Source organism: Ambystoma mexicanum, chromosome 4p (assembly GCF_040938575.1).
Source record: "Ambystoma mexicanum isolate Mex_15411 chromosome 4p, UKY_AmexF1_1, whole genome shotgun sequence".
Lineage (NCBI taxonomy): Eukaryota > Metazoa > Chordata > Amphibia > Caudata > Ambystomatidae > Ambystoma > Ambystoma mexicanum.
The window spans coordinates 40,738,535-40,753,796 of record NC_090927.1 but is presented as its reverse complement, the minus strand read 5'-3'; the positions used below and the strand labels follow the sequence as shown (position 1 = coordinate 40,753,796).

The window sequence follows — 15,262 nt, the reverse complement described above, 5'->3', positions numbered from 1 at the left end:
GCCAATTCCTCACAATAGTAGTTAGAGTGCAAAATGGGCACTTGCCATTAGCTAGAGGTAATTGACTTTAAGCAAAATGGTGTGCATCTGTAAAGAATTGAGGTGGCGGCTGACTTTCTATGGCTAGCTAAGAGCTTGCGCGAAATAGAAAAGTGATGGCTGGAAGGTTTTGAATTAATCATAACCACGGGCAAAGCTCTGGGCAACCCTCCAGACCACCATTTTTCAGCCTGCCAAGCCATTACAGAAGGGGAAAAACCATATGCAAATCAGGCTTGGTCCTACCCCCAAAAGGAGCAGTCCAGCCCGAAATGCTAGGTCACATCCCTTCTGCACGAGACCACAAGCATCCCCAGACATGTTTCAGCCTTTTTGGGCGTCATCAGTGAGAAGTAGCTTGGCTCTCTAGGCCCGGCAGACTCGGGACCCACGTCTGGGCATACCCGTCCCACTCGGGGTAACTTTAGCGAAATAGAAAAGTGATGGCTGGAAGGTTTTGAATTAATCATAACCACGGGCAAAGCTCTGGGCAACCCTCCAGACCACCATTTTTCAGCCTGCCAAGCCATTACAGAAGGGGAAAAACCATATGCAAATCAGGCTTGGTCCTACCCCCAAAAGGAGCAGTCCAGCCCGAAATGCTAGGTCACATCCCTTCTGCACGAGACCACAAGCATCCCCAGACATGTTTCAGCTAAGAGCTTGCAACAGTTCGGGTGGTTTATGTGGAGTGGGCACACAATCAGTTCATGGGATGGTCAGTGTGTGATGCTTAAAGGAATAGAGTTGGACTATTGCCACCACTCCTCCCCTGCAATGAGTACTCTTGTAGGACCGGGTGGGGGGAGCCAGGGTGCAGGAGTCTCAATGCCGGGACTCAGTGTTCATAAAGCAATGTGATGCTAATTAAGACAAGTCCGGAAAGCTGGTGCACTGAGGAGTCTACAACATAATGAGGTACATGTCCTAAATCTCAGGGGTTGAAGAGGGTGTGGGTGATTCAAAGCATTCTTTGCCTAACAGAGATTTTGCAGTAATTGCACCTGGCTGGAGCCATTGCTTGGGGTGTGGTACCTGGCCTATTGATGGTGGAGATTGTGTGTGGTGCCCCCAGAGGGTACTGCATGCAATTCTGCCTGACTGTCAGTTAAGTAGAGCCACTGGGAGCCATTAATGGGCTGATGGGGGCTTTCAGTGTAGAGTATGTGGGATCTCTTTCTACTTTTACCTGGGTGCAGAATGGACACAGTGTATATATTCCTGCACTTAAATTACCCATCTTGGCCAAGAAAACTGCAGCTGAAGTAATTGGGCCTCATTACGACCCTGGCGGTCTGGAAATAACGGTGGCGGTAAACCCGCCGCCACCGTTGTTTCCGGACCGCCTGATCCCGACCCCTGCAGGTGGGAGGTGATGTTCCCGCCAGGTCTGACCTGGCAGGTTTAACACCTCCCGCATGCAGGCGGACGAGGAAACACCGGCAGCATTACGAGATGCTGCCGGTGTTTCCATGATCCTGATTCCCATTGAGTCCCATAGGACTCAATGGGAATGGGGATTTACACCATTCCGCCTCCGTGATTCCCGGAAAACCGGGGTTGTAATGCCCCGGTAATTCCGGGAATCATGGAGGCGGAATGGTAATACGAGTCCGGCGGTAACCAGGCGGTTTTACCGCCGGACTCGTAATGAGGCCCATTGTTACCTCGGACCCCTATGTGTAAGGCGAGCTTTGAATCGCACAAGAAAGATAGAACTTGACGTTGCACATCAGCTGTCGGAAGCTATAGACAATTGTTAAAAAACAATAATTACACGCAATGCGGTTTCCTGAGATTACTAAGGGGTCAGTTCAGGCTGCATTCACTGCTTTGTAATGCTGTACTCGTAGAATGGAAATCACAGCAGCTAGAATATGTTTATGGGTGAGAGGTTATAACCCAGCATTTCTTTCCTCTGGTTCATGTAGAGAATGAGGCAAGGCATCCACTTTTCTCTTTTGAGTTCCTGTTCAGGTCTTGATGGTCGTGCAGATTAGAAACTACCTCCGTCCCCAAGCACCACACGGACAGGAGTAATAACACTGGCCGTGCAGCGCTTGAAGTCACAGGTGAAGAAAGTCGTCTTAATCAGGAACCAGAAACGCCAAAGGACCCCTGACCACTGTAAGGCAACGGAGGGTTAATCACAACAGGGAATGAACAACAATGCCGTAATATAGGAGAGCAGAAATGGGCTTACCCAAATATGAAGGAGGGGGTGGCCTGAGGTGTATGCAGGGGTAGAAGGTGTAAAGCAGGCACTGGTCGGTTGTGTTTCTGGCGGGACTTGAGATGGGAAACACCTGAGGTATATGGGACAATCCGTGAGCAATCCAAGAAGCAGTTCCGAGGTCAATAACCAAAAAGTTCAGTGTTCAATGGGATATCCGTGGGCAATCCAATAAACAATTCCGGGTCAAAAAACCAGTAGTAGACAGACAGCGTGATATCCGGGACAAAAGATGAAGCAATCCGTAAACAGTTCCGTGGTTGAGTAGTCGTGGTAGCAATAATATCCAAAGAAAACGCCAAAGCAATCCGTGAAGGAAGCAGCTGTGAAGCGGTGCTTCCGTGTTTCTCTGCTCCCTTTAACTTGTGGGAAGATCACGTGATTCACATCACGGGGGAGGGAAGTCCGTGTCACATGACCCGTGATGATGACGAAGGCCGTTGTGGATGCCTTGTCACGTGACGTGCGGGTCTGTGTGTGCCCAATCGGCAGCGCCAGTCGTGTGAAAGTCTCCATGGGAGGTGCCAGTGAAGGAAGGGGCGAAGAGCCCTCGGGCCGTAACGCCCGGTTCTCCTTTGTTTGGCAGGAGATCGCCGCCGATCGAGTGCAGGGATACGAATATCACGTGAGTTTTGGAGGTGGTGAATGTTGGGAGACACGACAGTTCCTGGAAGAAAGGTGATCGTACTGCAGAGAACAGACACACCCACAAGGCTTGTCTACTGTTTCTGCATTGTTATGTATGAAATATTGAAGATTGCAGTGATCTGTGCAGACTTCCAATCTAAGATGATTCTGATGTTATACATGTATTTGGAAACCATGGAGACCCCCAAGCTTAAGAATGCTGCGTATGTGACAACAAGACTGAACCCGCACCCAGCCCCCAAGCACCAGTGGGGCGAATGCTGCAAGAGCGAGTGGTGCCTCGGGTAAGGCAGCATTCTAACACCCAGTATATCCTCCATCTACAGATTTCTCAGAATCATTTTATCATGTATATCGGGTAAAATACTGGCCTTAATTACAGCACCAGTTCAGGGGCGTCTAGATATTAAAGGGGGTGTGGCGGGGCAGAGCTTGTGGACAATAGTCACATGACCAGTGACCTAAAGAAGGGTTGCATCCTGGCCACTTCCATTACTTACACCCAAAAATGGAGGCAAATAAAATATTTTGTGGTTGCAATGCACAAATGTTTTTTTACACTACCAATAAGCTTGCAAAGAAAGCTTATTTCTCATCAGAAATGTGTTCCCAATTAATTACCCAAGGCCAATATCAATATAACCCTTTTATATTGAGTTTTACACATAAGTACAATAGACTGTGCAATTGGTATTTGAACGATGAAAAAGTAGTAATAACCAAGCTCGAGAATAATGTGGGTGAATCATGAGTCTGAAACAATAAACACCTCCCTGATTATGAACGGTCTGTGGACGTCTGATAAAATGTACTGCAGCCACTTGACTGAAATGCATAGAGGACGCACTTTAGAGAAGATCCCTTGGCTTGGGGAACGTCTCCTGCATGGAATATCTTTATTCAGAGTTTGGTATTAATATATGGGTTGTCAGGTAGAACAAGAGCACTCTTATTTGGATATAAGACATTGGGGAAACCCCAGTATATTTCTGAAATGGCTAAAAGAGGAGCTGTGGGCGAACGAGTCAAGACGGGTATTGGGAGATCACCTTAAAATTCAAAACATTGAAAGTATTTCTAGAGTATGTAATGAAAAGGGAAGGGTGGGGTCACTAAGGCAATTGCACCATTTAGGGCTCTGCACAAATATTGAATAAAATGCAGAGGCGATTTGTAGAGAAATATAATCGGAAAAATGCAATATTCTGGCTTGGAGATTTAAGGTGAAAGGAGGTTGCCTTAATTTTGGCTATGTTACGACTTTGGCTTAGAATTTGAAGCCTTAAAGACATGTGAAATATTTGTAAGCCAATGAAACACTACTGTGTATGTCTAATATTTCTTTTTTCTTTGTTTAGAAAGATAATGGGCCAATTTTCTTTTACAGTTTTCTAAAGCCTGCACAGAAAAAGCAAAGGGTAAAGATGTAAAATGCCTGAAGAATGGGTTTACCTGTAACAAAAGGGAGGATGTTGGATATCTCATGGAATGGACGTTTCTAGAAGGCCAGTCTGGTCAAGAACTGGGAGTGGCGGAAGCTACGCATTATTAAAAGGATTTCTATTATCACGCGCATTGCATATTCAGAGTGTCAAGGTAACCGGGAGAAGGAAATCCTTCTGAAAAGTAAAAAATAATGCATGGATGAGCAGGAGACCCGAAAGCAAGTCTGAATTAGAATTACTATTTAATTCTAAATTCATAGCATGTTTATTCACAAAAGAATGCAAATAGTAGAAAACAATATCAGTGCATTGAATTAGAAAACACAACATACCAAGGTTGGATCCAATAACCCTAACAAACATGTTCTTTTCACAATCAGCATACTAACAACATAAGACATTAAAGCATTAAGATTCTCTGAGAACACCCAAATGGGGAGAAGTTGTCAAAAATTCAACCTGCATGGACCCACAGAGGTGAAGAATCGACGCTCCTAAAAAAGCTTTCCTTTGTATGATGCAATTATAACCAGGAGCGCACTGAGAGATGAATATAGAGCATTCTATACAAATAGCTGACCCTGTAATGTGGTTAACTTTGCTGTGGCATTCTTGCTAAACACAATCCAAGCTGGAGAAATGAAACCCCCATAGAGACCTTGCCAGGACAATGAATGCCATAAAAGCTTCAGTCTGAAAACCCATCCTGCTCAAAATGAAAATACCCACACAGGAGAAAATCCTCATCAGTACACAGAATGTCATAGCCGTTTCAGCCATAAAACATATCCAACTCTACATGGGAAGACCCGTACAGGAGTAAAACCTTATCAGTGCATTCAATGTCAGAAATGCTTCAGTCACAAAAGCAACCTGACTACCCATGAGAGAACCCACACAGGAGCCAAACCCTTTCAGTGCTCTGAATGTCAGAAATGCTTCAGTGAGAAAAGCAGCCTAACTGTACATGAGAGAAACCACACAGGAGCCAAACCTTATTGGTGCTCTGAATGTCAGAAATGCTTCAGTCAGAAAAGCAACCTAACTATCCATGAGAGAAGCCACACAGGAGCCAAACCTTATCGGTGCTCTGAATGTCAGAAATGCTTCAGTCACAAATGCAACCTAACTATCCATGAGAGAAGCCACACAGGAGCCAAACCGTATCAGTGCTCTGAATGTCAGAAATGCTTCAGTGAGAAAAACAGCCTAACTAAACATGAGAGAAGCCACACAGGAGCCAAACCTTACCGGTGCTCTGAATGTCAGAAATGTTTCAGTGATAAAAGCAACCTAACTACCCATGAGAGAAGCCACACGGGAGCCAAACCTTATCAGTGCTCTGAATGTCGGAAATGCTTCAGTGTGAAAAGCAACCTTTCTACCCATGAGAGAGGCCACACAGGAGCCAAGCCGTATCGGTGCTCTGAATGTCAGAAATGCTTCAGTCAGAAAAGCAGCCTAACTACCCATGAGAGAAGCCACACAGGAGCCAAACCTTATCAGTGCTCTGAATGTCAGAAATACTTCAGTGAGAAAAGCAGCCTAACTAAACATGAGAGAAGCCAGACAGGAGCCAAACCTTATTGGTGCTCTGAATGTCAGAAATGTTTCAGTGATAAAAGCAACCTAACTACCCATGAGAGAAGCCACACAGGAGCCAAACCGTATCAATGCTCTGAATGTCAGAAATATTTCAGTCAGAAAAGCAGCTTAACTACCCATGATAGAATCCACACTGGAGCCAAACCTTATTAGTGCTCTGAATGTCAGAAATGCTTCAGTGTGAAAAGCAACCTTTCTACCCATGAGAGAAGCCACACAGGAGACAAACCTTATCAGTGCTCTGAATGTCAGAAATGCTTGAGAGAAGCCACACAGGAGCCAAACCATATCGGTGCTCTGAATGTCAGAAATGCTTTAGTGTGAAAAGCAGCCTAACCACCCACGAGAGAAGCCACACAGGAGGCAAACATCATCAGTGCCCTGAATGTCAGAAATGTTTCAGTGTGAATAGCAGCCTAACTAAACATGAGAGAAGCCACACAGGAGCCAAACCTTATCAGTGCTCTGAATGTCAGAAATGCTCCAGGGTGAAAAGCAAGCTAACTATACATGAGAGAAGCCACACAGGAGCCAAACCTTATCAGTGCTCTGAATGTCAGAAATACTTCAGTGTGAAAAGCAACCTAACTATCCATGAGAGAAACCACACAGGAGCCAAGCCTTATATGTGCTCTGAATGTCAGAAATGCTTCAGTGTGAAAAGCAGCCTAACCATCCATGAGAGAAGCCACACAGGAGCCAAACGTTATCAGTGCTCTGAATGTCAGAATTGTTTCAGTCAGAAAAGCAGCCTAACTATCCATGAGAGAAGCCAGACAGGAGCCAAACCTTATCGGTGCTCTGAATGTCAGAAATGCTTCAGTGATAAAAGCAACCTAACTACCCATGAGAGAAGCCACACAGGAGCCAAACCTTATCAGTGCTCTGAATGTCAGAAATGCTTCAGTCAGAAAAGCTCCATAACTGCCCATGAGAGAAGCCACACAGGAGCCAAACCTTATCGGTGCTCTGAATGTCAGAAATGCTTCAGTGAGAAAAGCAAGCTAACTATACATGAAAGAAGCCACACAGGAGCCAAACCTTATCAGTGCTCTGAATGTCAGAAATGCTTCAGTCAGAAAAGCTCCATAACTGCCCATGAGAGAAGCCACACAGGAGTCAAACCTTATCGGTGCTCTGAATGTCAGAAATGCTTCGGTGTGAAAAGCAGCCTAACTAAACATGAGAGGAGCCACACAGAAGCCAAACTTTATCAGTGCTCTGAATGTCAGAAATGCTTCAGTCAGAGAAGCAGCCTAACTACCCATAAGAGAAGCCACACAGGAGAAACTTCCCCTGCAGTGAATGACAGAAAAGCTTCAGCCAAGAATTCTAAACTAACTTAATACAAAAAACCCATGCATCAAAAGAACCATACTACAGCGCTGAATGTCAGAATAAAATCGGCCCTTAATGATCTTTAATTCTCTCGGTGATAAACTACAGAGGACAATACCCTGCAGGGAAGCCCCCTGCATGACTGGGAAACCCCCTGCATGTCTGAGAAGCCCCCTGCATGTCTGGGAAGCCCCCTGCATGGCTGGGAAGCCCCCTGCATGTCTGAGTATCTTCCAGAAATGAAGCAGCTAATCATGTGCATTCAAACAGGAGTAAAACCTTCAGTGCTTTGAATATCAGGAAAGCTTGAGTCAGAAAGGCAACCAAAATCAAGATGGGAGAAAACACACAAAGGACACAAAGCTGGTCAGTTCACTGCATGTCTGAAATGCTTTAGTTACAAAATCAGTTTAAGGCCACATGAGAAATCCCTTTCTGTGTAATGGACGTCAGAAAATATGATGCAAGTCTAATTCAGAGGCCTGCAACCTTTGGATTTTATTTATTATGCTCCAAAAACCATACAGGTAATAGGGAGTGCTAAAAAGATTCAAGACCGCACATTACGCACAAGACAACCTATGATAACAGACCAGCAATTTAGTTAATTCAAAACTAGTGTTTTGGATCTCCAGATGTTTTGGAGTACAACATCCATCAGCTCTATTGAGCATAGTCCGTGGTTAGAGTTTATGGGAGTTGCTGTTCAGAGCACCTAGAACGCTGCAGGTTGCAGGTTGCTGGTCTAATGCAACATGAAAGAGCCCACATGGGAGAAAATGCTTTGACTTCCAGGCCAGGCAAGTGCCTGTCATGAATTCACTTTTACACAACATCACAGAAAACGCACAGAAACAAGCCTGAATTTCAGAAATGCTATATTGAGAAAAGTCCACTTGCTTTGCATGAGAGACTACATGTGATATTCAAGACAGAAGAGTGCACGAGGAGAGAGGAGATGATGAAATATCAGGAAGGGCTCACAAACTGCAATCAGAATGCAGACGTTGGTTCAGGACAGAAAGAAGATGGACATCCGGTTCCTCCCTGATAGCGCAGCAGTTGAATGGTCATTAATCATTAACATCAAAATGATGATCCTGCTCTTCCCTAAGTAACCAGGACTACGAAGCAGACACCCCCCATGCAGTCCATCCTGCGGAACCTTCAAACACTGATTCCTTTCAGCAGTAAACCATACCTACGAAGCAGACCCCCCCATGCGGTCCATCCTGCAGAAGCTTCAAACACTGATGCCTTTGAGCATTAACCAGGACTACGAAGCAGACCCCCCCATGCAGTCCATCCTGCAGAACATTCAAACACTGATGCCTTTGAGCATAATGGTGACTATGAAGCAGACCCCCCCATGCATCCATCCTGCGGAACATTCAGACACTGATGCCTTTCAGCAGTAACCATGACTACGAAGCAGACCCCCCATGCAGTCCATCCTGTGGAACCTTCAGACACTGATGCCTTTGAGCAGTAATGGTGACTATGAAGCAGACCCCCATGCAGTCCATTCTGTGGAACCTTCAAACACTGATGCGTTTGAGCAGTAATGGTGACTATGAAGCAGACCTCCCCCCCGCCCCCATGCAGTCCATCCGGTAGAACCTTCAGACACTGATTCCTTTGAGCGGTAATGGTGACTATGAAGCAGACCCCCCCATGCAACCATCCTGCAGAACCTTCAAACACTGATGCCTTTGAGCAGTAATGGTGACTATGAAGCAGACCCCCCCATGCAGTCCATCTGGCGGAACCTTCAGACACTGATGCCTTTGAGCAGTAATGGTGACTATGAAGCAGACCCCCCCATGCAGTCCATTCCGCGGAATCTTCAAACACTGATGCCTTTGAGCAGTAATGGTGACTATGAAGCAGACCCCATGCATCCATCCTGTGGAACCTTCAAACACTGATGCCTTTGAGCAGTAATGGTGACTATGAAGCAGACCCCCATGCATCCATCCTGTGGAACCTTCAAACACTTTGAGCAGTAATCGTGTATCTTCGATGCTTTCTAAGATGAAAGTGCCTCAAGGAAAGCTTATGAATAAAGGGTGCATATAATTAAATCAAACTTAGTGTAGAGCAGCACTGTGCAACCCAAGGCTCTCTCGATTTGGCCTCATGATCACAGCCATTGATTAGGCTAGCTAGGGCTGATGGAGTTTTAGTCCAAAATATCTGTACTGCCAAAGGTTCCAGAACCCCGGGTCTAAAGTTTAAAACCAGCAGCTGTGAAAATGTTGTAAAAGAAATCTATGAAGTGGTTTTATTCAGTGAATGTGGCCACATCAAAGCTCTAGGAAGAAACTTGCAGCTGGAGTGTAAACATAGATGAAGCATCCTCGCACTCAGACCAATGCTGGAAAATGAGACATTTCAGCGATAACACTCTTAAAATGCCCTCCCAGGTGTTGATTGATTTATTGACATTTGCTCCAAAAGTGGGTGAGTTACATGACTTTTTCAGTGAGCAATCAAAAAACAGACTTTGACTAATCACGATTTTAAGTGAACTGTTTGAGATGAGCAGTGAATGATATCATATTTGAATCTATAAGGTGTAAGGTTTTCAGATGGCCTAACTCTCAAGTTACTGTTTCTTAGGATTTTCCATCTGAGGTGATATCTATGAGAAACACTTTGTGACACAAGAAAACTTTCAAAGTGCATGCAACTAAATGTTACTTCTGTAAGGAAGGCATGGTATCAAAGAGAAACAAGTGATCACAGTTCAAGGGTGTTTATTGGACTTCAATGGATTGATTGCCTATCCAATCCTAAGTCTAAGATGGAAGCAAGCTACGACCATCAAATAACGCAGTCCTAGTAGAGTCTTGTCAAAATAAAAGGGCCTATACTAATAAACATATTGCCAATCCTTACTTCTAAATACAAATGATGTGGGAAACGATGTTATACAAAAGAAAAGTGTTCAAGAAATTATATGCTAGGATATTTGAGCCGTTGGTTTCACTTTCCCACGTTTTCAGCACAGGAAAGGCGGCACACTCGAGCTTAGCACATTCTCTGGTTTCTTCAGCACGAGGATGCATTTTAAAAACTCAATATCAGGGCCTTCTGTCTCTTTGCCATTCAAAATCTCTTATTACAGAGGGCCTGATGCGACAAGCAAACATTTAAAGTTCCTTTCTTCTCAGGATTTCCTTTAGCCCAATTTCTCAGGTGATTCTTTGTTCAACCAGGGTCCCTCTCTGCCGGTCTCAGACCCACCTTAATACACTGTTCTCAATTGGTCTCCCTCTACTGGGCTCGAACCATTTTATCTCATTTTCCGTATCAAAGACTTAAGACTGTGTGTAGGATTTTGCTCGACCTTTCGCAGGACCGCTTTGATTCACAATTCTTTTCTCATTACAACACTTTAACTTTCACTTCTGTCACTCCTCAGCTGAGTACCGTACAGAGACCTTCGTTTGAGCACCCACGTAGTGCCGGACCACTCTGCCAATGATTTTGTATCTTTCCTTTCAAAGTTCAAGCATTCATCAGCAGTTGAACTTTACTCGCGTCTTTCATCACACACATTTTAACAATGTTTGTTCCAGCGTTCCTTGTACAATGTTGCTGCTTGCAACCGTGGCTTCAACACAGACCGGTCTTGTATCAGTCTCCCCAACTCACCGGCTGTGTTGATCTTTGACGCTTCTTTGATTGTGGAGCCAAGGACGGTTCCACAGTGGCTGCAGATTCTCCCCAACTCGGTTAGTCACGCGGGAGTGCCCCGGATATCTCTGACACACAATGCTGGGTTCTTCAGCCTGGTTTCCTGGCCTTCTGCTTTTTTAATCTGATGATTTCTTGAAAGCAATGTTTTTTTGCCGAAAAGGTCAAGGGTATCTCCCTCCTCGCGAACCCTTCTCGATCTGACGTCTTTCTCCCCTTTTTCAGCTGCCATCTCGGAACTGCTGTCCCTTCGTGTGCTTTTCCTCGCTCAGAGTGAGCTTTTGTGCTCTGCCTTTATCCGTGTGGGGAAGTTCAATGGAAGTCGGGTGTGAGTAATGGTCAGTAATTGCCAGACCACACCTGACCATTGCATTGGGACATGTCAGGTATACTGCTAGGGTGTTAGTCTGTTTTCTCCCAGAGCGGGCTGTCTGTGTGAGTGTTCGTGTAGGAAAGGGTAGGGCAGAGTTCCTACGTATCCTACCTGGTAGGATGGGGTAAAGGTATTATAGGGAAGGGGATACCGCATCTCGCCATCTGGTGTCCCACTGCCCGAAGACCCCTTACCCAGGTGATCCTCCTGCAATGGTCCACCCCCGGGAACTGGATCCAAAAGCGATGGCTGTGTCCTGGCCAGCTAGATGACAGATCCCCAGGGAGTAGCAGGTGGGACACCTTCTGTTTTCTCACATTTGCCAGCTGTTTTAAAACTGGATCTCCAGCTTGGCATATGGCAATCTAACTTAGGCGCAAGCAATCTATTTGTACACTCCCAGGGTTTAACTGTTTGTACAGTTTCCTGTTTGTGTGCATTTATCACTTGTATAATCTCCTGTGATGCAGAAATCGTGTTTTGGTCACCTAGAGTACTGGGGTGGACGTTACTGGTGTTGTAAGTGTGGCACTCATTAAATCTGGGTTGCTTCATAGCTTCAAGCCACTCTTGTTATGGGTGACATTGCATGGAGAAGCCTATCTCACTTTTGGCATTCCATTTAACATGGTTTCCGTGAGCTCTTGCAATCCCTGCTTAAAGCAATGTTGCAAGCTCAGTTTTCCAAACACAGAATTCTCCCCATGTGATAGAAAGTTATCAAATAGTTTTCTGATGGTGCAGCATTCCTGCGCTGAGGATATATTGGGCCTCATTCTGAGTTTGGAGGTAATTTGGTGGTAAGTCTACTGAATTCCCTCCAAATGTGATTACTGTTACCGCCACTTTGTCAAATAGGTTTACCAAAGGATTACAAGTGGTGGTAAATCGTCATTTCTGGAGTCCATAGGGATTTTTGGCAGATTTACTGCCTGGTAGATTCACTTTCTTGTGGGGGTGAAGGTGGTGCAAAGTGGCAGATTTACCTCCAGCTTGTTGTATGAGGTAACTCCTCCACTTTACCTCCAAATGCATGATTCCACTGTTTGTGAAAAACAGCAGTAATTCCGTTGCCACCCCAAAAATCTGAGTTACTGCCACTTTTTTCCCCGGCCTACCAAACTTGTTATGAGGCCCATTTTCATCTACACATTTAGGGTATTTTAAAAACCTACCAAGAGTGTTTCCAATATTCAGGTCACGTGCTGATAGTAAACGGAGCATATAGGTCCTGTACGGTGAGACCTGAAAGTAGCAGGGAGGGAGAAGTGGTATCCAATATGGCGGGCAGATCAGATGCAAGCCTGGGCCAACCCCCTAAGGCCAAAGTGATTCCAGGTGCAGTAGGAGCAGCAACAAATCCCAACCCTGCCGCAATTACAGAACACAGTTCAATACCATCCCTTAAAGCCCAACCCAGGGGAAAAGGAAGAGGACTTTAAAACTGAAAGACGTCATTCAGACCGTGTTGGTTTTTGGAGCAGCTCGAGTCATGTAGTTGAAGAACAATACACGTAATGTTCGGGAGGCATTGGGGACAAGGAGAGATGGGACAGTGGATGTAGTACGGAGGAGTCAATAACATGCACTGAGATTGGGTTTAAGGAGGCAGTGTCCCCCTAACAAGACTTAGCAGAAAGACAGGAGCAGGCCAGGATGTCCCAAGGCAGGCTCAGGAGACGGTACAAGATTCGGGCAAGGAGTCCAGAGGAGGAATCATCAGGATGGCAAAGGGGGAAAAAGCTACAAACTTTGTAGAAGGATGGTGTCTGTCCCTGGGTATGCATGGGGTGTTAGGATGGGGAGAGGCCTGCGTCTGGTCACCTCAACCCGACAGGAACTACACCTATGTTTAGTTGGATGTGGTACCAACAGGAATTTTTTGGTAAATCGTGTGGAACTAAGGCTGGTAATAGGTTTCATGAACAACCACGCGACTGTCAAGGGTTCAGGAACTCTTGGAAAAACCAGCCAGGCATCTGAGAAGTGAGACCGCATCACATACTGTTCAGCCTACTTGACTTGCATGTAAATGAATCCTGGGTTCTATAATTCATGAGTCCTGTCTTTTGTGTAGCCTTTGTGGGCCTCCTGACTGTATTGATGATTCTGTACCTCCCTCCATTCTCTTCTGTTAATGGGTTACTGTGCTGTTTAGCCCTTGTGGGCCTCCTGAGAGTATTGATGATGCTGTGCCTCCCTCCATTCTATTCTGTTAATGGTTTACTGTGCTGTTTAGCCCTTGTGGACCTTCTCTGAGTATTGATGATACTGTAACGCTCACCTGATTCCCACAGAGGCGCTGATCCCGGCTGGGCTGCTATCGTTTCTTCAATTGAGAAGCGTAGAGCTCGGACGACTCTCAGGACTGGGCTTCCTCTTATCGAATGTCTGACTTGCAGGGTAAGTTTTCTGCAGGTGGAAGAAAAAGGGTTAATCACCATTTGATGGGATTCCTTCTCCCACCAATCGCCAGTTTCTCCCACAGCCTAGCTTTCTACTTGTCTCGGCGAGCTCTCACCTTAGGCGTATAAATGCTGAGCTCTCCATCCTGCGTCTGGTGCAGGGGTGCGTGGATTCCAGTTACGTCACTGGATGAGTTCAGTGTTGAGGCTCAAGTCTTTTGCGGCCTTAGTTGTGGCACTGGTGCTGGGATGCCGAAGAGCGATGCCGCCGTTACTGCACGAGCGGATGCCTGTAAGTATACTGTAGTCTTTAGGCTTTAAAAGATGGGCACCTCAATAATGTCCCTTTTCCTTTGTTTCAGGCCTCGGGATGCTGTGGGCGTAGTTTTCCGTTGCCGCTGCACGTGCCGATGCACGTAAGTATAATGTTCGTTGGCCACTTTTAATGGCACCTCTAATAATGTCCTTTTTCTAGTTTTCAGGTGCCGGGATGCTGCAGGCTTTATATCTGTTGCCACTGCACGTGCCAATGCACGTAAGTATAATGATTGTTGGCCGCTTTTAATGGCACCTCTAATAATGTCCTTTTTCTAGTTTTCAGGTGCCGGGATGCTGCGGTTGATGCGGCCGCTTCTGCGCGTGCAAAAACTGGTAAGTTAAGATGAATGCGACTGCCTTCACCCGAACCCATTTTTAATTATGTCCTTTGCCTTTCAGGTGGAGAGAAGCTGCCGAAGAGAAGGCCGCGGTTAGCTCCGTTGCAATCATGGATGGATCAGGTAAGCGGGCGCGGCTGCGAGAGAGTTGCACTTTTCTAACCTTATGTTTATTCTTTGCAGGTTTTGCCGGTGACTGGATTCCGGGATCTGGTAAGTATTGTTCTGTGACTTTCTTCATCCACAGGTTGCTGCGCGGAAGCTGAAGATGACTCTGGACCTGGAATGCAGGAGCCGACTCGGTGAGCGCCCTGCTGCTGCTGCAGAATAACGCGAAGCACGTGTTTTCCATCGGGCGTGGTTTAAATAGCAGAGAGTGCTTCCAGTGTGTGTTCTTCCACCGGTTCCATCCAGGTAAGAAAAGAGTTCCTGAATGGAGGGAATAGTTCCTCCCAGCCCTGATGGCTGGGGACTTCAACCAGACTGGATTGTTCTGGGTAAATATGCAGCATGGTCTGCCTCAGGTAAGTCCACCCAAGCATTATTACACTGTTTATCAATATGAGCCCGGCGCCTATGGTGCCGGGACTGAAACCCTTCATGAGCCTGGCGCCAAAGGCGCCAGGACACGGTCCAAAGGGCCCCTGTAGGGGTCTGCTGGGTCCGGAGTAGTGGAAGACGGGTCTGCTTCCGAGGGCGCTGGGCCAGTCCTGGCCCCTCGGGAGTAGCGCCCATGACAGCACCCCCCCTCAAGGCCCCTCCCAAACTTGTCCTCTCCAGGGGTTTTGGTTTATCGGGAAAGGTTCAGTGAAATTTCT

At 46.1% G+C, this 15,262-nt stretch overlaps 1 protein-coding gene across 1 annotated transcript in view; it reads left to right on the top strand.

The window, feature by feature from the left end:
* The first annotated feature begins 4,797 nt into the window (after positions 1–4,797).
* The window catches only part of LOC138452729 (uncharacterized), a 381,209-nt gene continuing 370,744 nt past the window's right edge, over positions 4,798–15,262 (top strand). The window contains 3 exon segments of the mRNA XM_069605077.1: positions 4,798–4,842; positions 5,020–6,217; positions 6,250–7,128. Of these exon segments, the coding sequence (XP_069461178.1) occupies positions 4,798–4,842; positions 5,020–6,217; positions 6,250–7,128 (2,122 nt within the window).